Raw genomic sequence first — 21,145 nt, forward strand, 5'->3', positions numbered from 1 at the left:
TGACCATTACTGTTTTTATGGTACGATTTTGTGTCCAACTTCTCTTCCCTTCCCTTTTAAGCCATGTAAATGGCAGAAGACCATAGCAAAGGCTGCCTCTTGCATGAGTTTCAGTTTTATGCCAGCAGTTATTCCAACCCCTAAATTAGTACAGTATTGGTTTTGAATAGAAACCTCCCCTGAATATAGACTGCACCCCTAAAATGTGATTATTTTGAAATGAAATTTCATGTATATAGTCAATCTCTGGCATCATCCAGTGCTACTTGTCTCAAAATAAATAAGTCCCTGGACAACTGGAGCCATCTGTCTAGAAGAGTGGGCCATCCATTTACCAAAACTACCAAAGTATGTTGAAATTCCACCTGGCTCCCAAGGTCTCGTCTTGAAATTATGACCTGAAATTATGTCAGTCCGTAGCAAACAACCTCTGTTTGCCCTCCATAACGGATTCAGCTGTATAAATATTCAGAATAAATGGAAGGAAAGACGGCTAAATCAGAAACAGCACAAATTACAAATGCGGCACAGGGCTTAAGTAGCTCAGTTAGTTACAGGCTGAGCTGTTAATTCCTTTCTAATGTTTCATTTGATGATAATCGCATTTGCCTAATCTGTGTTTCGCACATACGTTAACACGAATGGCTGAAAGCCCCGGAATTTGAGAAGGGGCCTCGACATGTTCCAAGAAACACATTTCTCGCGAGGAGCAAATGACATGAATAACCTGCTAATAATTGCTGAATTTGGAGAGAGTTGTCACAGGTGGGATAAGTGCTGCAATTTAGAGAAGTAATTTAGCAAGCGTAGCTCTTGTGGAGCTTCTCCGTGGCTGCTTTTGAGTTCTGCGGGGCAAAATTTGGGACAAAATGTGGCAACTGGGACATTCTGAGATGTTAGGTAGTGGAGTCACCAGGTATAGGCAGGTGGCAGATCCAATTCCCATGTCAGATTTTGGGGGCTATTGGATGATGTTCTCTGTGGGCCCAGCTTCTCGGCACTGCACAGGTGATGTTGCAGCTGGGACACACACACTTTCTCTCTGGCCCAATCCACACAATTGCTGAGATTGGGGGTGGGGGGTGGGGGAGAGGCCAGTGGAGAAAGATGCTGCTGCACTCACATTTTTTTCCACAGCTTGAATGTTTGGAGAAGGCAGGTGAACAGGCAGTGGAGCCTTCTGGAATGCAGTTAAGCACCATGTCAGTGTGTTATAAAAAAGCAATAAGTTTTCCTATCCCATCTTCTGCTCCCAGTAACCACAACTGGCCTTCTAGAATGCAGCTGAGAGGATCTGGATTGGTATTATCAAAAGAAGAGTTTTTGTCCTAGAGACCTCTTGAAGGCAGAGTTAACAGCTCTTGCTTGATTTTCCTCTCCCCCCACCTTTAAAAATCCTATTTTGCCTTGTAAAAAAGCCTGAAGGTTTCTTGTTAGGGGTTGTAGGAAAAGACCTGTCAGGGAAATTAAAAAACATTTTCATGTATGCGACAACGGCGGCAAGAGTCTTAATAGCACAAGGATGGAAGCATGAGGAAATCCCGACTAAAGAACTGTGGCAAGAAAATTTGATGGATTATGCGGAATTGGCGAAATTGACACATAAACTACGTGACAAGGATAACTGTGACTTTAAAGAAGAATGGGAACCTTTTACAAAGTATTTAAAGAAACAACAAAATGAACTGGACTCCTTGGCAGGTTTTGAATAAACACTCGCAAATTCTTTATTGGTAACATACAGACAGATAAATTGAGGATCTTTACAATTTTATAACATGCAGAGAATAACATGTACTGAAAAACCAGAGAGAGGAGCTGAGGGAGGTGTGTGTGGGGGGTGTGTGTGAGAGGACGGGTTTTTCTTTTTTAGCAGGGGAGGGGGAAATGTGGATGATTTATTTTTGTTAAATTCTTATGTTAAAATCCCTAATATATATATTTTTAAAATAATAATCCTCTTTTGCCACCTAACTTAAAGAGCCCTCTGCTGACTGTTTGGAGCAGTGACTCTGGATCCTCTGAATTGACTACTCCTCTCCTCACTTCTTCCCAATCGCACAGCTGGCAGAGCGCCTGAAACTCTCTGACCCCTGCCTGCTGGAGAAGTCTGTGCAAGAGGCCATTTGGGAACCGGCTTGGCTTTCAGAGCTCCGAGCCAGATGTCGGCAGTGGGAGGTAAGACTTATTGGGTGGGGCGTCGATGGGCTGATTTGTGATCTAGCTCTTTCTGGCCACTTGGATTAAGCTGAAGAGAAGCAGCCGTTTCCCAACTTAAGGCACATGGCACCCAAAGCCTGTTTTACCATCTGAGGCAGAAAACAGGGACTTCCTGCTTCCTTGTGATGGCCTAGGAATCCGATTCAGAGGCTGAACTGGAGGAATCCCAGCCTGCACAGGAGTCCCTGCCTCCAGGGCCGGCTGAGCCGGGGCAGGGCCTTGAATCTGAAGGGCCCTCACCTGTGCCGGATCCTCAGGAGCAGGCATCAGATGAATCCACTCTGGCTCCGGGGGTGATTGAGGACCCATTGCCTGCAGGTGAGTCTCCCCCTGGGCCCAGTAACCCTTCAGCCTCTCCTGAACTGCAGAGGCTCAGGGCAGAGAGGCGAAGGGAACTGGTTTCTCCCAGGCGGAGTGCTCGCCTTAAGGCCAGGGGAGGCGGGTCTCCTGGGGGCCGGGGCCGCCCCTGGCCTCAGAGAAGATAAAGGCCAGTCAGCCCGGTCCCAGGTTGCGGGAGCAACGTCGTTGAAGAGCTGTTTCGGCCAGCATCCAGTCCTGTTCCCCCAGAGTTCCTGTCCTTTCCCAGCTTCTCGCTGTGGACCCTGCTTCACCCGAGGAGGACTGTCTGCCGACCCTCAACTCAGGTCCTGGACCTTGCCCCACGGTAACCTCCCCCCTGGACCAGCACATTCCTGCTCCACCTCCTGCATGGTTGCCATGTCTGGGAAGTCCAGGGGATGTGTCTCCGTTGCCAGGCAACGGTACTCCTCTGAATACCATTCCCCGTGACGGATGGGCGAGGCCATGCCTCCATTGTCGCGCTGGCAGCAGTATCTGGCACTTGCCAGTGTCGCCTCTCCTCCGTTGGTTTCCCTCCCTCGGCTTCAGCAACATGGCTGCTTTCAGAAAACACTTGTTTTGGCTTTGCGTCGCTTTCTCGTGGTTTAATACCACATCGGATGCCATCCTGATGTCGGAGAGTGTGGTGTATACATTTTGCATTGATGAACAGAAGATTTATCTGCAGAGATCTGTGGAACTGCCGCCTAAAGGGCAGAAGATGGGTGCTACTCGGTTCAGGGGATGTAATTGGGGTTGCTATGTAGAGTTCTGACTATATATATGACATAGAGTTCTATGTAGAGCCAGTGTGGTGTAGTGGTTAAAAGCGGTGGACTCGTAATCTGGTGAACTGGGTTCGCTTCCCCGCTCCTCCACATGCAGCTGCTGGGTGACCTTGGGCTAGTCACACTTCTCTGAAGTCTCTCAGTCCCACTCACCTCACAGAGTGTTTGTTGTGGGGGAGGAAAGGAAAGGAAATTGTTAGCCACTTTGAGACTCCTTAGGGTGGTGATAAAGCAAGATATCAAATCCAAATTGTTCCATTCCCACCTCCTCCCAATGGTGGGTGATGAAGACTGTTCACGATGAGCCCTGGTGATTTGTCTGTGGCCTCTGTGACTTGTTCCTTGTTGGCGTTTCATCCACCTTCTTGCCTGCTGCCCCAGAGCTGCCCCCACTTGGCTTCAAGCTTTGATTAACCTGTTTTTCTTTTTCTCCTTCTCCTCTCATTTAAGGAGGATGGAAGTCTTTGCAATGCCAATTGCACCCAGCTGGAATTTCCCAGAACCAGTGGATCAACACCAGGTAAAAGAACGAAAGGATGAACAGTGGCAGGTGTTCACAGAAAGGAGCACACAGCTGCACTGGGGCCAGTTAAATGAATCCCTTTTACATTTATTCTGGTGCATCTGAGATTGCTCCTTTCTGCTACTGGATTGGATTCAAAGACTTCCCTGGAAATATGACTTGCAGAAGCCTACCCTTATAATCATCATCATCAAACCTTTTATTGGAATCACATACAAGCATCCATAGCAAATCAATACAGAATTCCCACCTTCCCAGTGAAACAAAACATTTGTCAAATGAAAGAGGCAAAGCAGTCTAACATTACATCTCTAGGTCTCCAGGGAGATCAGACATCAACAATGTGTTTTGACGACAAAAAACCAGATAAAGATATTTAGCCACTATTTTGGTGAGCTCCTGACTATTCCCCAATAATAGAAAATGTATGACCTCTAACTCTGGTTTCAATTTGGGGATGCAGAGTTGATCTAGGAACTGCTGGCAGAGATCAACGTATAGTTTACGTTGAAGAACCATATGTGTAAGAGTTTCCACCTGATGGTCTTCACATGCACAAATTCTTCCTCCTTCCACCATTCCCGAGAATTTTCCCCACTGGAGGTTTGAATTAAACCTGGCCAGCGAAAATGCCCTTCTTTCTTGAGGATTAATCAAAAATTCAAGATAATTGTGGTTAATTTCATGTGCCCAAGAAAGTTGAAAGTTAAGAGGGGAACATGTCTTTTCCACTGGTACTGCTAGTTCCTGGCGTTCAATGTCCCACAACCTAGTTTTTATTACAGGCTTTGCAGATGGTGGGGGCATCGATTGCAAAAATTCCACTGACAGCCCAAGTTGCTGTACCTTTATGTTAAACTGTTGTTAGCCCTGGGGAAAGAAAGGGATCTAGCAAAACTTCACTAGGGAGAGGATCTTTATCTGTTGTGAATCAGATGTTTAACCAGCGTGTAAGAAATCTTGCCCAGGCTATGGTCTCTACCTTGTGTTGACCTTCCTCTAGATACAAGGCTGCATAGGGTACACAACGTGGGACAGCAAAAATCTTAAAATGGAAAGATGTCTGCACTCGTTCAACCAGCTGGGTAAACCTTGGCAGCCAGACTGGAATTCCGTAGAGCAACTGAGCTATATCTTTGGCGTTGAAGACCTTGAGGGCAGAGGGGATATGCGAATTACCTCTTGTTATAAAGAAATGCATTATGGCCTGCATAGAGATCTTACTGGCATTTACTGTCGTTGCACAGTGCAAGGACCATAGAAGCCTATGATGGAATGTGATTCCCGGGTAGATGAATTTGAATACCTGCTGGATGGGTTTTCCACCAAATACCCAGCTCTAGCTTTTGCGTGAATTCCCAAAAACCATTATTTTGCTTTTTATCAAAGTTCATGCACAATTTCATTCTGGACAGGAATTTAACAAACGTTTTAGGCCCATTCTTGTGCGTGAAAGCAAAATCATATTATCTGCGTACAGAAGGATGGGACTGCTTGATGGGTTGAGTTTGGGGCTGTGGGCATCCACCTGTTTTAGTAGAGAAGTGAGGTCGTTAAGAAAAAGATTAAAAAGAGAGGGAGTGAATACGCAGCCCTGCTTTACTCCTCTGTTTATAACGACAGGATCTGTCATTGCATTCCCTGGTGGTGTTCTTATGTGACAGGTGTTCTTTGTGTAAAGCTTTTTGATCAGGTAAAGTAATCTGGGTTCCAGGCCCATTGTCTCCAATTTGGACAGTGTGGATGCCCTGAAATTTGAACAACAGGTGGACCCTGTTGATCAGGCAGTAAATGCATCGGAATAGGTTAAAAGGGGCTCGGCTTTGCCTGTTTCTGAGGGTCTCATTCTGTTCTTCCTGTCTCTAGCCTTCATTGGGCAAGGGATCTAAATTCTACAAGACCTTCAGAAGGCCTGTTTTCTTCCTGTATGCTTTTGAATAAAGCCCAGGAGAGTTCAGTGGGTCTTATGGGGAGGATTGCAATGTTAGCTGGATAATTGGTCTGTCAAGCTAGGTTTTTCCATTACTGTCCAAATCTAAAGATTCTGAGGAGTTTTAACAGGATCAGCTACTAAAGTTCCCAGATATTCAGCCCCAGTCTCTGAAAGGTTTTGTTGTTGTTTTTTAAAGCTGAAAATATAACTGAAGCCTATTTGTGGAATATAGGCTTTCTAACAGGTAGCTAAATGGAGCTTCCATGGTAAGACGCAGTATGCCTTTGAATACCAGATGCTGTGAGGGACGCAGGTGGCGCTGTGGGTTAAACCACAGAGCCTAGGACTCGCCGATCAGAAGTTTGGCGGTTCGAATCCATGCGACGGGGTGAGCTCCCGTTGCTCGGTCCCTGCTCCTGCCAACCTAGCAGTTTTAAAGCACGTCAAAGTGCAAGTAGATCAATAGGTACCACTCCAGCGGGAAGGTAAACAGCGTTTCTGTGCGCTGCTCTGCTTCGCCAGAAGCAGCTTAGTCATGCTGGCCACATGATCCAGAAGCTGTATGCCAGCTCCCTCGGCCAATAAAGTGAGATGAGTGCTGCAACCCCAGAGTCGTCCACGACTGGACCTGATGGTCAGGGGTCCCTTTACCTTACCAGATGTTGTGAACAAATAAATGGACAAGCTTTCATGCTTTATCTGAACTCTAAGAGACTTGCTTCTGCTGGAAACAGTAAGTGGGAATAATAAGAGGGTTGGATTCAGCTGCTCAGCTGCTCTGAACTAATAGCTGTTGGCATTCCTGCTTAAAGTATCTCACTTGTAGCCTTGGAGTTTGAACAGGTGTGCAGGCAATCTATGAAATGGGGGATATACTGATCTAATCCATCAAACTTTACATTATCCAGATTTGGCTCCCCGTTCTGAGTTTGCACAAAGCCAAGGCTGCCTGAAGGACCTGGAGCCTCATCCTTCGACTTACCTGCCACCGGTGGACTCAGCTCAGGACCAGCCAGATGCGGGACAGAGAAGGCATTTCTATCCTGGGCCTCCTGTAGATACAACTGATGCGGCTTTGGAGACTTGTCTTCCAGGAAGTGACCACGGTTATGTTTCCCCTCCTGGAGGACATCCAGCTGACCTCTCCTCACGTCAGCCACCAGGTTAAGAGACGGTTGAAATGATTTGCGATGGTGTGTGCATGTATTAGTTCCCTGGTCTCCATCTGGAAAACATATGTTGCATTTTTTAAAATTTATTGATTTTGGTGGCCTTGGGAGATAAGGCAAGCCCATGCCCTTTCCCACTGCCTCTGTCTCCAGTCCTGCTCCACCTGCTCCCCACCTGCTGGGGGGCACAGATATATTTAAGATGACCAGGGCGGGCAAAAGAACCAGTGATAAATCAGGGTTCTGGAAAATGATTGTCACTCCTCTTTTGCAGGTGGAGGGGCTCCTAAGTATTTAACAGCTGCCTGACAGTCTGTAATCAGGCATAGGCAAACTCAGCCCTCCAGATGTTTTGGACTACAAATCCCATCATCACTGACCACTGGTCTTGTTAGCTAGGGATCATGGGAGTTGTAGGCCAAAAACATCTGGAGGGCCGAGTTTGCCTGTGCCTCGTCTATATGATGGAGAATGCTTCACCCGTAAAATTCAAACTTCTCAGGCTGGTTTTTTTTAAAGGCATAGGAGCCCTGTCCCAACAAAGAACAAGGCACTATTGAAACCAGCAGGACTTTCTTCCCAGCAGACATGCTTAGGATTGGGCGGGGAGAGGGGAGAAAAGCAGGCCCCTGATTTGCGGAAAGGCGTAAGAGTTTGCTTCTTGCTTCTGCCTTTGTTTGTTTGTACCTGCTTGTCTCCTGGACGCTTTGGCTGCAGAGGCCATTTCCAGGGAACTGAAATACCTCCTAACAGCTCTTGCCATTTTGAACTCCAGATCTTGGCTGGTGAGTACAATAAAACTTGTTCTGGTGTAATCTGCAGGGGGCACCGCGGACTCCTGTGGCCCGTACCACTTCCTGGGTGATCAGGAGAGCATTCTGGAGCATCAGGTGAGAGTTTGGGGGGGAGGGATAGCTGAACTGTGGAACTCACTGCCACAAGATATGGTGATAAATTGGATGGCTTTAAAGTGGGATTAGGCAAATCCACAGAAGTTAAGGCTTACAGTGGCTGTTAGGATCTCTCCATTTCTCATTTTAATCCAATCTTAAATTTAGTTTCCCCACCTTTCTGAAGCAATTGGTGGATTTCCTTTTAATAGATGCCCACGAGCATCCTTCAACATTTTTGTGCAAATTGCTCCTAATAAGCACCACTTCATATGCATTGTTGACCTGTTTTTTAAATGCTGTTTTCACTAATGTTAGGTTTTTATGCACACTTTCACCTAATACAAACACTTTTGTGAACTTTGGATGGCTGGAGAATTGCATCACAAAATCTGGATAAAGTATGAATTTCGAAGAACCATTGTGTTTCAATTGTCATATTGTTTTGCAAAGTCCAAATTTGATAAACCTCTGTTTCCAATGTGAACTGAATTGAATTTCTGCTAGTCATGATGGCTACAGCCACTGGGAAAGGGCAACTGCCTATATGTCCTGCTTGTGAGCTTCTCAGATGGGGAGATACGCCTTTGGTTTCACCCAGTAGGGCTCATCTTCTTATTGCTGTGTTGTTCTTGTTGATATATGCACCTACCCTTCTCAGCTGACATGTCACTGCCCTTGCCCTCCTGTGGCGCAGTGGGTCAGTGCGTCTGTCTGCTAACCAGAAGGTCGGCGGTTTGAGCCCACCAGCGACAGCTGTGGGCAGGATTCCTGCATTACCCCGGGGGTTGGACTAGACCCCCGGGGCCCCTTCCTATCTGATTCTTTTTGGTGCCTGCTGGAAAACATTCATGTTTAGACAAGCCAACCCAGATGCTTAGAAAACTGAGGGAATTTTAATCTGTTTCAGTATTTTAACTCTTGTATGTTTTAAAGTAGGGTTGTGAATTTTTCTCGATTGTATTGTATTGCTTTTAATCTTTTTGTAAACCGCTTTGAGGTTGTTGGTTTTTAATAATAATAATAATAATAATAATAATAATAATAATAATAGAATAATAATAATAATAATAATAATAATAATAATAATAAAAATAATAAAATAATAAAAAATAAAAAATAAAAAATAAAATAATTTATTTAGAACCCGCCCTCCCCAGCCAAGACCGGGCCCAGGGCGACAAACACCAGATATAAAACAAGTGATTAAGATACAACTTAAAAACAAGATTAAAATACAACATTAAAATTCAGCCTCATTTCAATAGAAACTCAAATCAAAAACTTTTTGGGGTGGGGATGAAAAAATCAAATCTTCACCAAGGCCAACTATTCAGACTGGTCCTACGTGGGCCAGAAAAAACCCAGGGAAGTCCCCAAATAGGAAGGAAAAAGGAAAGATGGGGAGGGGATCAAGTTGATTCCAAGCCAAAGGCCAGGTGGAACAATCAAGCATTATTTTATTAAATAAACAAACAAACGGTGAGCCATGTGGTCTAGTGGAATGCCAGGGCGAGAGCTGTTGCTTTAATGGTTATACGACATTTTAATTTTTCTTTAAACTATACAGCAATTTCAAAAAGAAAGTGGGTTCAGGACATTTGGGCTCATGTCCCAACTCTGCCATAGCAGGACTTCTTTTGTGACTTGTCCGAGGCTGCCATGTTCCAGCCTCATTGGGTCCTTTCCGCTCCCACAGGAGTAATACTGATCTGTCTCTCAGGACTCTTGTGATGGTGAGTGATGTCAGGAGAGGCCCTTAGGGGATAAGGTTACAATATAAACCGGTAAGATGAAGCCACAAGGTTTTTTCAGTGAAGAGAACCTGCTCCATGTTGTCTTCTTGGTGCTAGAACACTTTAAATGCCCGGACCAGGACCATTTCTGAGAGTTCCACAATATCCATGGTCGAGGATGCCCCACAGCTCCCAGAAACACCAGGGGAGGAAGCCGCCTCAGAGAAGCTACCACAGGATGAAACGGAACAAAAAGAAGCAAAGGTGAGGCTGAGAAGGGCACCTGCGGTGTCTGAAAAATATGCCCAGGCCCAGAGGATTTCATTTCTGCTTTGCAGCAGATGAGGAAGGACAGAATCATGTCCTCTTGGATTTAGAGCCACGATCAAGGTCTAATTCACCTTTTAGGTGGCTGGGAGTATTGCAATTACCCGTATTTTTCGCTCTATAACAGGCACCCGACCATAACACGCACATAGTTTTTAGAGGAGGAAAACAAGAAAAAAAAATATTCTAAACGAAACAGTGGATATATGATTTTTGTGGTTCATGCTGTGGCCACAGACATGTGATCTGACAGTGAGTTTGGAGTAGCCCAATGCAAAAATCCTGAGGATCCATGTGGACCCATGTTTGTAACCACATTTTTGCACCACTGCGGCCCCAGGCAACAGTGGGTGCGTGATTTTTTTGGTGCAAGCTGTAGCCATGGACATGCTATGTGATCTGATGGTGAATTTGGGGTGATCCAGTGCAAAAATCCTGAGGATCCATGTGGATCCATGCTTTGTAACCACGTTTTAAGTGGGGAGGGAAGGAAAAGCACTCAAGGGACAAGGAGCACTCATGGGGTGTGTGGAGAAGGATGCTGCTAATAATGCTATTTAGCGAGCTGAGTGAGGAGGAGAGAGGGACAGAGAGCCTGCTTACTTTAAAGGAGCCAACCGGACAGGAGCCGCTTACACTTGTGTAAGCGGCTCCTCTCCTCTCCCGCTTTGCTCCTTTAAAGAAGCAGGCTCTCTGTCCCTCTCTCCTCCTCACTCAGCGGCTCTTCTCCCGCTTTGCTGTTTCAAAGCGAGCCACGGAGGAGGGAAGGAAGGGGAACCATGGATCCTCTGCTCACGACTGCAGCAGATCCCCCCCGCCACCCGTAGGCATTCCCTCCATAACACACACAGACATTTCCCCTTACTTTCTAGAAGGAAAAAAGTGAGTGTTGTGGTGCAAAAAATACGGTAATTCATTCATATAGAACTTCACACAGCGTTTAAGTACAACCCTGCCCTATACATGTTTCCTCAGAAGTGACTCTCGCTGTGTTTAGCTTGTGGCCAGGTAAGTGTGCATAGGGTTTGTAGTCTTAATATATGGGGTTCTTTGTCTTGAACATACCAGTAGCAGACAGTGTGGTGGGGCGTGGGGCAGAAGGACTTACCTGACCTCCTGGCAGCTGAGTCACTGCCGCTTACTGGAGTGGGAGGGGAGAAATGGTGGGGAGCTCAGGGCAGTGTGAATGCGCTGACAGGAACATCAGAGTGGCTCATTAAGGCATTTTCACTGAGCTGATCTCATTCCGCCTGGTTGTGATGGACTCGGGCTCGGACTTGGAACCGGAGGAGTCTCAGTCCGCACCGGATCCTCTGCCTCAGGCAGCATCTGAACCGAGTCTGGGGCCTGATTCTGAAGAGTCCCAGTCTGCACAGGTTCCCTTGCAACAAGCACCAGCTGGGCCCGAGTCAGGGGCCTGAGCCTGCCCTGGCTCCAGATGCGGGGATGACCTCGTTGCCTTCAGCTGGGCCATCACTTACAGCTCCTCCGCTACCAGTTGGGTCAGGGGAGGCTGAGGCGGCCTCTGGGTCTAGTAACCCACCGACGTCTCCCGAGCTGCAGAGACTGAGGTCTGAGAGAAGGAGAGACCTGAGTACTCGCAGGAGGAGTGCTCACCTTCGGGCGGGACATGAAGGTGAGTCACTGGGGGATCAGGACCGGCCGTTACCCCGACAGAGATAAAAGGCTGTCGGACCCCGCCCCAGGTTGCGGGAGCAACATTGCTGCTTGCTGGAACCTGCCTGAGACCCTGTGCCTGGTTTCCTGCCTTGACCCTGTTGGACTGATTCCTCGCGGAATCCTTGGATTTGGAACCGGACCTGGACCACGTTGCTCGGGTTAACCCCCGGGCCCAGCACACTGGTAAACAGCAGTGACTCACCAGCTGGGAGGTCATGGAAGTGCCTCTGCCTCTCAACACTCTCTCCTGCTGCACAATATGGTGATACCTGCTAGCTTAAAGGTAAAGGTACCCCTGACCATTAGGTCCAGTCATGGATGACTCTGGGGTTGCACGCTCATCCTGCTCTATAGGCCAAGGGAGCCGGCATACAGCTTCCGGGTCAAGTGGCCAGCATGACTTCTGGCGAACCAGAGCAGCACACAGAAATGCTGTTTACCTTCCCACCAGAGTGGTACCTATTTATCTACTTCCACTTTGACGTGCTTTTGAACTGCTAGGTTGGCAGGAGCAGGGACCAAGCAATGGGAGCTCACTCCATCACAGGGATTCGAACCGCCGACCTTCTGATCAGCAAGCCCTAGGCTCTGTGGTTTAACTCACAGCGCCACCCGCGTCCCTTACCTGCTAGCTTAGATGGTTTTAAAAGAAGAATTTGATAGCCATTGTCAGGACGAGGCAGCGAGATTCTATTAGCCATGGTAGCTAAATGGAATCTCCATGTTGAGAGGCAGCAGCATGAATGGCAGATAGCAGGGCAACAGCTGAAGGCTGCAGAACTTCGTGCCCTGCTTGGAGGCACCTGGAGGAAGCACCCAGTCACACTTCCTTGAAGTCTCTCAGCCCCACTCAACTCACAGAGTGTTTGTTGTGGGGGAGGAAGGGAAAGGAGAATGTTAGCCGCTTTGAGACTCCTGAAGGGGAGTGAAAGGCGGGATATCAAATCCAAACTCTTCTTCTTCTTCTTCATCTGTTAGAAGCTGAGTAATGGGCAAGATGAACCGTGGTCTGATTCAGTAAGGCACTGCTTATATTCCTGTGTCACCAACAGGTGCTATTGGGATTTCCTTCATCTCCTTGATATTCTCTCACAAAGTCTAACGGTATTTTCGCAGACTTGTGAAAACCGGAACATAAAATCTATGGCTAGAACTTCACAATCATTTGTCTTCCACATTCTGTCCTGTATTAGGTGTGTGTGTGTGTTTGTGTTTGTGTGTGAGAGAAGGGGGAAGAAGAAGAGTTTGGATTTGATATCCCGCCTTTCACTCCCTTTAAGGAGTCTCAAAGCGGCTAACATTCTCCTTTCCCTTCCTCCCCCACAACAAACACTCTGTGAGTTGAGTGGGGCTGAGAGACTTCAAGGAAGTGTGACTGGCCCAAGGTCACCCAGCAGCTGGATGTGGAGGAGCGGAGACGCGAACCCGGTTCCCCAGATTACGAGACTACCGCTCTTAACCACTACACCACACTGGCTCACATGCTCTTCTTGGTGTCATATGTGAAACTGAGTTAAGAATCTGGGACATTTCTTGTGTTCAGGCAGAGCAAAATAGGCATTTATTTATTTGTAAAAGTATGTGTGCCTTGCAAAACATCAGGGTTTGCAGTACAAACAAATGACTGTCTACATGGGTTTTTGGTGCCTCTCTGTGTTCCTCTGGTGCTTATTAGCTCTCTTGAAGGAAGAAAAAGCTACCAGCTCTCTCACTTCAGATTTTGGGCAGGGTTCACCTTCCAAACTCTGCCAGCGGAAGTCTTGTACAAGAGCTTCTGCTTGTGCAACAGCCTCCCCCCCCCCCCAATTCTCTTGCATCCCTTTGAAATTGCCTCTGAAGGGACCTGGAGAACCTGCAGAGCAGAGCTCAGGGAAAGAGGGCGGGTTGTTCTGTCTGGCAAGCTGATATGCAGATGCACACTGTCTAACCTACCCTTTCTATTTTTCCAGGCCTCTGGGTCTGGCTGGTTCCGTTGGTTCCGATCGAAACCCTCTAAAGAAGCTGAAACCTCCAAAAAGGTACCATCTGCTGCTGCTCCAGATTCTCAGGTAATGCAGGATCTCTTTAAGAGGAATTTTCAGGTGCACAGCCTGAAAACGGCTGCCACAGATCCATGCAAGGAGTGTAGTTCACAAGCGCCTGTTGTGTGTTGGTGTCATGAGACATTGGTGGGCTTAAAATTGTAATATCAGAAATGAAGTGGAAAGGAAAGCAGGTGTGAGGGCAAACAGGAGCAGAAGCGACAGGTAGCAGCTTAATCCCAATGTCTACAATTACTTATTTTATTTCATAATTTATATATACCACTTCTGAATGTTTTTTTAAAAAAGCCCCCAAAGCATTTACAACAAGAACAATAAAATGATCAGTGAAAACCCAGAATGATCAGTAAAAAACATAGAACAACTTTTTTTAATTATTCAAAATATAAACTCATCAATAAGCTAAAAACAACTAGGATTATAATTATACAGTGTGCTCTTGGAATGAAGTAAGGCCAGTCCTGTGCTTTAAAAAGTTCGATAATTCACATCACATTTAGAATTCTTTGACAAGGACTGAAACAACAGACTCCGGCTTTAAAACTAACAAAATGAATTTCATTAGAGACAAATGTAAGGTTTTGCACTTAGGAAGGAATAACCAAATGCACAAGAATAAGATGGGGAGCACCTGGCTTACTAGCAGTATGTGTGAAAAAGATCTAGGGGTCTTGGTGGACCACAAGCTTAACACGAGTCAACAGTGTGATGCAGCAGCAAAAAAAGCTACTGCTATTCTAGGCTGCCTCAACAGAAGTATAGTGAAGTAATAGTACTACGAGGGTGGCGCTGTGGGTAAAACCTCAGTGCCTAGGACTTGCTGATCGTCAGGTCGGCAGTTCGAATCCCCGCGGCGGGGTGCGCTCCCGCTGCTCGGTCCCAGCGCCTGCCAACCTAGCAGTTCGAAAGCACCACCGAGTGCAAGTAGATAAATAGGGACCACTTACTAGCAGGAAGGTAAACAGTGTTTCCGTGTGCTGTGCTGGCTCGCCAGATGCAGCTTGTCACACTGGCCACGTGACCCGGAAGTGTCTTCGGACAGCGCTGGCCCCCGGCCTCTTAAGCGAGATGGGCGCGCAACCCCAGAGTCGGACACGACTGGCCCGTACGAGCAAGGGTACCTTTACCTTTACCTATTCTGCCTTGGTCAGACCACAGCTGGAATAATGTATCCAGTTCTGAGCACCACAATTTAAGAAGGATGTTGAAAAGCTGGAGAGTGTCTAAAGGAGAGCATCCAAGATGATCAGGGGTCTGGAAACCAAGCCTTATGAGGAACGATGGAAGGAGCTGGATATGTTTAGCCTGGAAAGAGGAGTGTGAGAGAAGATATGACAGCCATCTTCAAATATCTCAAGGGCTGTCACATGGAGGATGGAGCAGGCTTGTTTTCTCCTGCTCTGGAGGGCAGGACTCGAACCAATGGCATCAAGTTGCAAGAAAGGAAATTCCGGCTAAAGATCAGGAAGAACTTTCTGACAGCAAGGGCTGTTTGCCAGTGGAACAGTCTCCCTCAGGAAGTGGTGGGCTCTCCTTCCTTGGAGGTGATTTAGCAGAGGTTGGATGGCCATCTGTCATGGATGCTTTAGCTAAGATTCCTGCATTGCAGGGGGTTGGGCTAGATGACCCTCGGGGTCCCTTCCAATTCTACAATTCTATGATTCTATGACAGAGAATAAAGGAGGAGGAAGGGGCACAGTTCAGGAATGCCAGAGGAGGAGCGAAGAGGAGCGATGGAAAAGGATTAGGGCATTGTCCAAGTTACTAAAGTTCATCTGCTGGAACTCTTGACTTCTGAGTTTTATTAGTCCAGGTTTTCCCAAACTGTGGATTTGTGGTTGTAGACGGGAAATGGCGCGTCCATATGTTAAATATTCACATTGATTTCCAATTGTACTTTTTTTTAACCGCTTCTTGTATTTCCTCCGTTGTGTTTTATCGTATTACAATTTGAATTCTGTGGGATTAAAATTGTAGTAGAGCAAAATACAATATATGAAATAAAATAGGCAATGAAGAGGCAATTAAAAATCATATAGCATTATCACAGTGCATTACAATTGCTACAACAGGCTGAATAATCCTTTACTGGCCTGCCAATAACTTCAGCGACATCCAAGAGTTCGGGGGGGGGGGGGGGCAAACTGCTTTATAGGACCTTGCTTCATATTTCCAGGGTTGTCTCCTCTGAAAGATGCCTCTCAAATCCTGTATTCTGTTCCCAATTCCCCATGTCATTATGGTGTGCCTGCAGCCATGTGGCTTGTCATAAGTTTTCTCGATGGTGGTCAAAAAATAATGACTCGCTCCTCTAATAGCAAGCTCAGTTGGCGAGGGCCAACCGGGTTGCAGGCAAATGAAGAAACCAGAGGGAGGTATCCGCATGTCTGGGAGTACTACAAGGTTTGTGAAAGTACAAAACAAAACAAGTTAGGGAACCCCCCCCCCCCAAGTGAAGTGCAGGATCTAGTACTGAGTGATCATTTTAAAAAATACATTAAAAAAAGAAGTGGTGGGGGAATCTGTTGGGATCCTAACAAAGTTAAAGGTAAAGGGACCCCTGACCATTAGTTCCAGTCACGGACGACTCTGGGGTTGCGGCGCTCATCTCGCTTTATTGGCCGAGGGAGCTTCCGGGTCATGTGGCCAGCATGACTAAGCCGCTTCTGGCGAACCAGAGCAGCGCATGGAAACGCCGTTCACCTTCTCGCCATAGTAGTACCTATTTATCTACTTGCACTTTGACGTGCTTTTGAACTGCTAGGTTGGCAGGAGCAGGGACCGAGCAACGGGAGCTCACTCCATCGCGGGGATTTGAACCACGACCTTCTGATCAGCAAGCCCTAGGCTCTGTGGTTTAACCCACAGCGCCACCTGCGTCCCTCCTAACAAAGGTAGACTGAGGGTAAATTCTACCTGGCTCCATCACTGATATGTTATTTCCGTTCTGCAGCAGCAGGTGACTTCACAACCATCCCTTCCTCCTGTGGAGGAGACAAGGCCTGCATTAGTTCCTCCTCCAGCTGTTCCTCACCTGCCGCCCACAGGTGGCAACCCTCTCCCAAAAAGCTCTCTTCGTAAGTATGTGTGCGTTGCAGAATGTGTTCTTGACGGGTGGTAATTAAAGCTGTTTGTGTACGAACCTTGCTGTGGCCCATAGGACCCCCGCAAAGTAACTCTGGAGGGATCCCCCAGTCTTTGGTAGAAGCTTTTGTGGGGAGCGGTAAGGCAAAGGGGCTGCGGCAGAAAAGCCCCCTTGTACAAACTGAAATAATCTCATTGCACTTTTTTCGACACAGGTGCCCAAACTCCACTGGGCCATAGCAGCAGGGAAGGCTCCATGTTTCCAGATGCCGGAGGCCAGGTGAGAGAAATGTGGGGGCGGGAATAACATGTTCCTTGTGAGGAGAGGCCTCAACTTTGGAAAACTGCTCCTCTGAATCCCTGTTGACAGAAGTGCAAATCCAGCTGCCTTGAGAGCATTTCTCCCAATATAGTAAAGGTAAAGGGACCACTGACCATTAAGTCTAGATGCAGACGACTCTGGGGTTGCGGTGCTCATTTCGCTTTATTGGCCGAGGGAGCTGGCGTAGAGCTTCTGGGTCATGTGGCCAGCATGACTAAGCCGCTTCTGGCAAACCAGAGCAGCACACGCAAACGCCATTTACCTTCCCGCCGGAGCGGTACCTATTTATCTACTTGCACTGGTGTGCTTTTGAACTGCTAGGTTGGCAGGAGCTGGGACAGAGCAACAGAAGCTCACCCTGTCGCGGGGATTCGAACCGCCGACCTCCTGATTGGCAAATCCTAGACTCTGTGGTTTAATCCACAGCACCACCCACTTATCTCCCAGTATAATGTCCAGCATTTCTGGTGGTTCTGCTGCCCCCTTCCTCCTCTGCCCCCGCCCCCCAGCAACGGATCCTGGCATCTTCGCTGGGTTTCACACCTTGGCTCTTCTGGTTCATTTTTCAGGCTACTTTCTCCATCCCTGATCATGCGCCTCCACCCCCAAGAGGAGGGGCAGTTCCACTTTACCGCCCGGCTCAGGTATGGTTTCTGCGCATGTGCGTTCCCACAACATTGTATACAAATAAACTCTAGTAATGATGTCAACAACCGCAGCAGCAGCAATGTAAAAATTGTTTTCTTGGGTGAGGCCAGGCATCCCTCCTTGTTCAGCCTTCTGCAACCTGGTGTCCTCCCCATGTTTTGAACCATGGGTAGGCAAACTAAAGCCTGGGGGCTGGATCCGGCCCAATCGCCTTCTAAATCTAGCCCACGGACGGTCCGGGAATCAGCGTGTTTACATGAGTAGAATGTGTCCTTTTATTTAAAATGCATCTCTGGGTTATTTGTGGGGCCTGCCTGGTGTTTTTACATGAGTAGAATGTGTCCTTTTATTTAAAATGCATCTCTGGGTTATTTGTGGGGCATAGGAATTCATTCATCTCCCCCCCCCCCAATATAGTCCGACCCCCCACAAGATCTGAGGGACAGTGGACCGGTCCCCTGCTGAAAAAGGTTTGCTGACCCCCTGTTTAGACTATCAAGTTCCTTGAGAGCCTGGCTCGTAACCAGGGCTGATAAGGGATTAAGTCCAACAGCAACTGGAGTAGCCAAGTTGGGGAAGCGTGTTCAAGTCCAGCTCTCTCATTCAAACAGCAGCCTGTTGTTAGGGCATGGGGGGCGGGGGTCGCCTTTTCTGCTCTTTCTCCCTGGAGCTATACTGCTTATGCACGTGTAGGTTCCACTTGGATAAGAACCATGATACCTCTCCATTGTAGTTTTTTATATATATATATGGTGGTTTCATGGACAGTTACCATTTTGCAAAGGTCCTTTGTCAAAGCTCATGAAGCACGTCTGATGCAGGTGCTGGTTTGAGTGTAGAGCTGTGCTCACGGTTGGCCCTGCCATTGTGCCCTCGTGTAGAGGGAGAGCTACGACTATTTGAGAGGGTGCGTGTCTAAAATTCTGTCAAGCATCTCAAAATCCATGACTATAAAATGCATGAAAATGGAGGCCGTGTATCCAAATGGGTTGCATGTGCAAATGTTTATTTAATTCCATGTGCTTCTGGGCTGCATTATTTTTGAATGGTTTGCATTAGAAATTCAACTTAATTCTTTCTTTAGCAGGTTACCACGCCAGCACCCTCAGGCACCGGCCCAAGGATTTTTCAGCGGCGCTACCCACCTCATCCACAATAATACAAGATGTTTCTGCCCTCTGGCAGATCAGAAACCATCCGCTTGCCTGAAGATATCCAGTCCAATCTGACTTAGGCAGCTGGCTGCCCTTTCCTTCCCCTCATCCTCTGGTATTGCAACTCTCTAGCCAAAGAGTATAAGCAAAAGTGTACCTTCCCCTCTTTTTGTTTGTTTAAAGTGTTGTTAAGCAGGTGCTATTCAGGTGCAACTCTTTTCATGTGCAACAAGAACAAAATGAAAGGTATCTCAGGTCAGCCCTGGGGAGGCCAGAAGTTAACCAAAAGGGAAATAAAGGAAGACTCCCACTTCCTTTTATAGGAATAGAATGGGACTTTCTCCCACTGAAGTGGGGTAAGGATTGCAGCCCTATTTTTCAAGGAGATGAGAAACTCTGGGAAAATAAGGTGGAGTTGACTCTCTCCATTGCCAGTAGACACAGCTGCTCATGATCCAGTCATAAGGAAGAATAACTGAGGCTCCTTTTGGGGAATGGGGAACTTCTGCTCCTTTAGGATGGCTGCTGCCATAATTTCAGACCCACTTGACATCTATTCAGTGTGAATAAATCTTACAAGGCATACAGCTGATCTCTGTGGATATTTACTTAGAAGTAAGTCCGATGAAGCTTGCTCCCATGAAAGTGTGGGTGCTGAGGCTGCAATCCTACATACACTTACTCGTGACAAAAGCCACTGAACAGATTAGGACTTACTTCCAAGTAAATATGCCTAGGGTCACACTTTGGGGTTGCAATCCTATGATCCTTTGCTTGGGTGCAAACCACTTAATTTTGAGCAAATGTGCCTAGGATTGGACGTACTGCAGGAGGCTGAACCCCCAAAACAGCTTAATCATTTGGGAATAAGTCAACTTATGTGTGAATTGAGAGTACACGGACTCTTGTAAAACGATCAGGCTGCAAAAACTACATTTGGTTGGATGTTATTCCCACTGGTCAGTGAATGACTGTGATCCTAATCCAACATGACTAAAAAACAGAATAATAGTAACAAGCCCGTGAACTGGGTGGAGGTAAAGATGAGATGGTGTCTCCTGAGTTGAGTCTCCTTTTTGCCCGGCTGAAGTGCTGCTGTCTGAGGACTTGCCGGTCTGTGAGAACTGCTATGAACATACACGTGGAGAGGGCTTTGTATTGTGGTGGCCTCATCTTTCTCAGCCCTTCTGCAAAACCTCGATCACTGAGAAGGCTAGCCAACCTAGCATGCCTGAGAAAGGAAGACCTATGTGGACCAACTCAGCAGTAAGTAGACAACAACGTTTCAGAAAACCTAAGAACAGCTCTGTTGGATCCGACCAAAGGCTCATCTACTCCAGCATCCTATTCTTGCAGCTGCCAAACATGTGCCGACAGAAGCCTGCAAGCAGGGAGCAAGCAGGAATCTTGCAGGGGAAAGTAGGGAAATTTGCACCGTTCATAGAGTTATTTGTAGGTTCCCAATAGCCCATGTGATGTATCTCTTTGTCATGTCTGGACTTTAGGGAGTATAGTAGACTACTGGGTTGCTCTTTAACCCTGTGTTATCACCCTTCTTTGTTTTTTCTAATACAAAACAGTTGATGCTGCAAGTTATTGCCCCTTTCCCCCCACATTTAAATAAAAAACAGTTTTGAAATTGATATCCAGGCTTTTGTGTGTGTATTGGTGTGTGTGTGTGTGTGTGTGTGTGAAGAATTGCCTTGTGAGCACTAGTAGACCCTCAGGACCCCAACCTTACTTTCTGCCAGTGAAGAGGTGAGAGGGTTACATAAGAAAAGTAGCCCTCCCCTACAACTGATGGATCTCAGATGGCACAGATTAGGCCATCCTTCCTTTTGTTACACTTAATTTACAGAGTAAATAAAGAACCCAATAGTCTGGTGTGCAGCTACTCCTTGAGAATTATTATTATTATTAATAATAATAATTTATTGTTTATACCCTGCCCATCCTTATGGGTTTCCCCAGCCACCCTGGGCAGCTTCCAGCAAGATATAAAAAATAATGTTGGACATTAAAAACTTCCCTAAGCCTTCAGATGTTTTCTAAAAGTTGTGTAAGTCTTGGGCTTTAGTTTACACATGAGAAGACTTGGATTTTTATAGGCTACTGTTGTTTCTAAACATGAGTACAGTGGTACCTCGGGTTACAGATGCTTCAGTTTACTGACTTCGCTAACCCAGAAATAGTACCTCGGGTTGAGAACTTTGCTTCAGGATGAGAACAGAAATCGTGTGGCAGTGGTGGGAGGCCCCATTAGCTAAAGTGGTACCTCAGGTTAAGAACA

The 21,145-nt window shown here is 46.9% G+C and overlaps 1 protein-coding gene across 4 annotated transcripts in view; it reads left to right on the forward strand.

Moving 5' to 3' along the window:
- Positions 1-20,498, forward strand: part of SEC16B (SEC16 homolog B, endoplasmic reticulum export factor) — a 52,475-nt gene extending 31,977 nt beyond the window's left edge. For 3 of the 4 annotated variants that reach the window (XM_083743808.1, XM_083743809.1, XM_083743807.1), the window contains 10 exons: positions 2,065-2,178; positions 3,798-3,867; positions 6,712-6,966; positions 7,795-7,862; positions 9,716-9,862; positions 13,555-13,653; positions 16,601-16,724; positions 16,947-17,011; positions 17,623-17,697; positions 18,789-20,498. In XM_083743808.1, coding sequence (XP_083599934.1) covers positions 2,065-2,178; positions 3,798-3,867; positions 6,712-6,966; positions 7,795-7,862; positions 9,716-9,862; positions 13,555-13,653; positions 16,601-16,724; positions 16,947-17,011; positions 17,623-17,697; positions 18,789-18,860 — 1,089 coding nt within the window. In that variant the 3' untranslated portion in view covers positions 18,861-20,498. The remainder of the gene's footprint in view (positions 1-2,064; positions 2,179-3,797; positions 3,868-6,711; positions 6,967-7,794; positions 7,863-9,715; positions 9,863-13,554; positions 13,654-16,600; positions 16,725-16,946; positions 17,012-17,622; positions 17,698-18,788) is intronic. The other variant, XM_083743810.1, reaches the window with a different exon arrangement.
- Positions 20,499-21,145: the final 647 nt, after the last annotated feature.

Source organism: Podarcis gaigeae (assembly GCF_964106915.1).
Source record: "Podarcis gaigeae genome assembly, chromosome: 6".
Lineage (NCBI taxonomy): Eukaryota > Metazoa > Chordata > Lepidosauria > Squamata > Lacertidae > Podarcis > Podarcis gaigeae.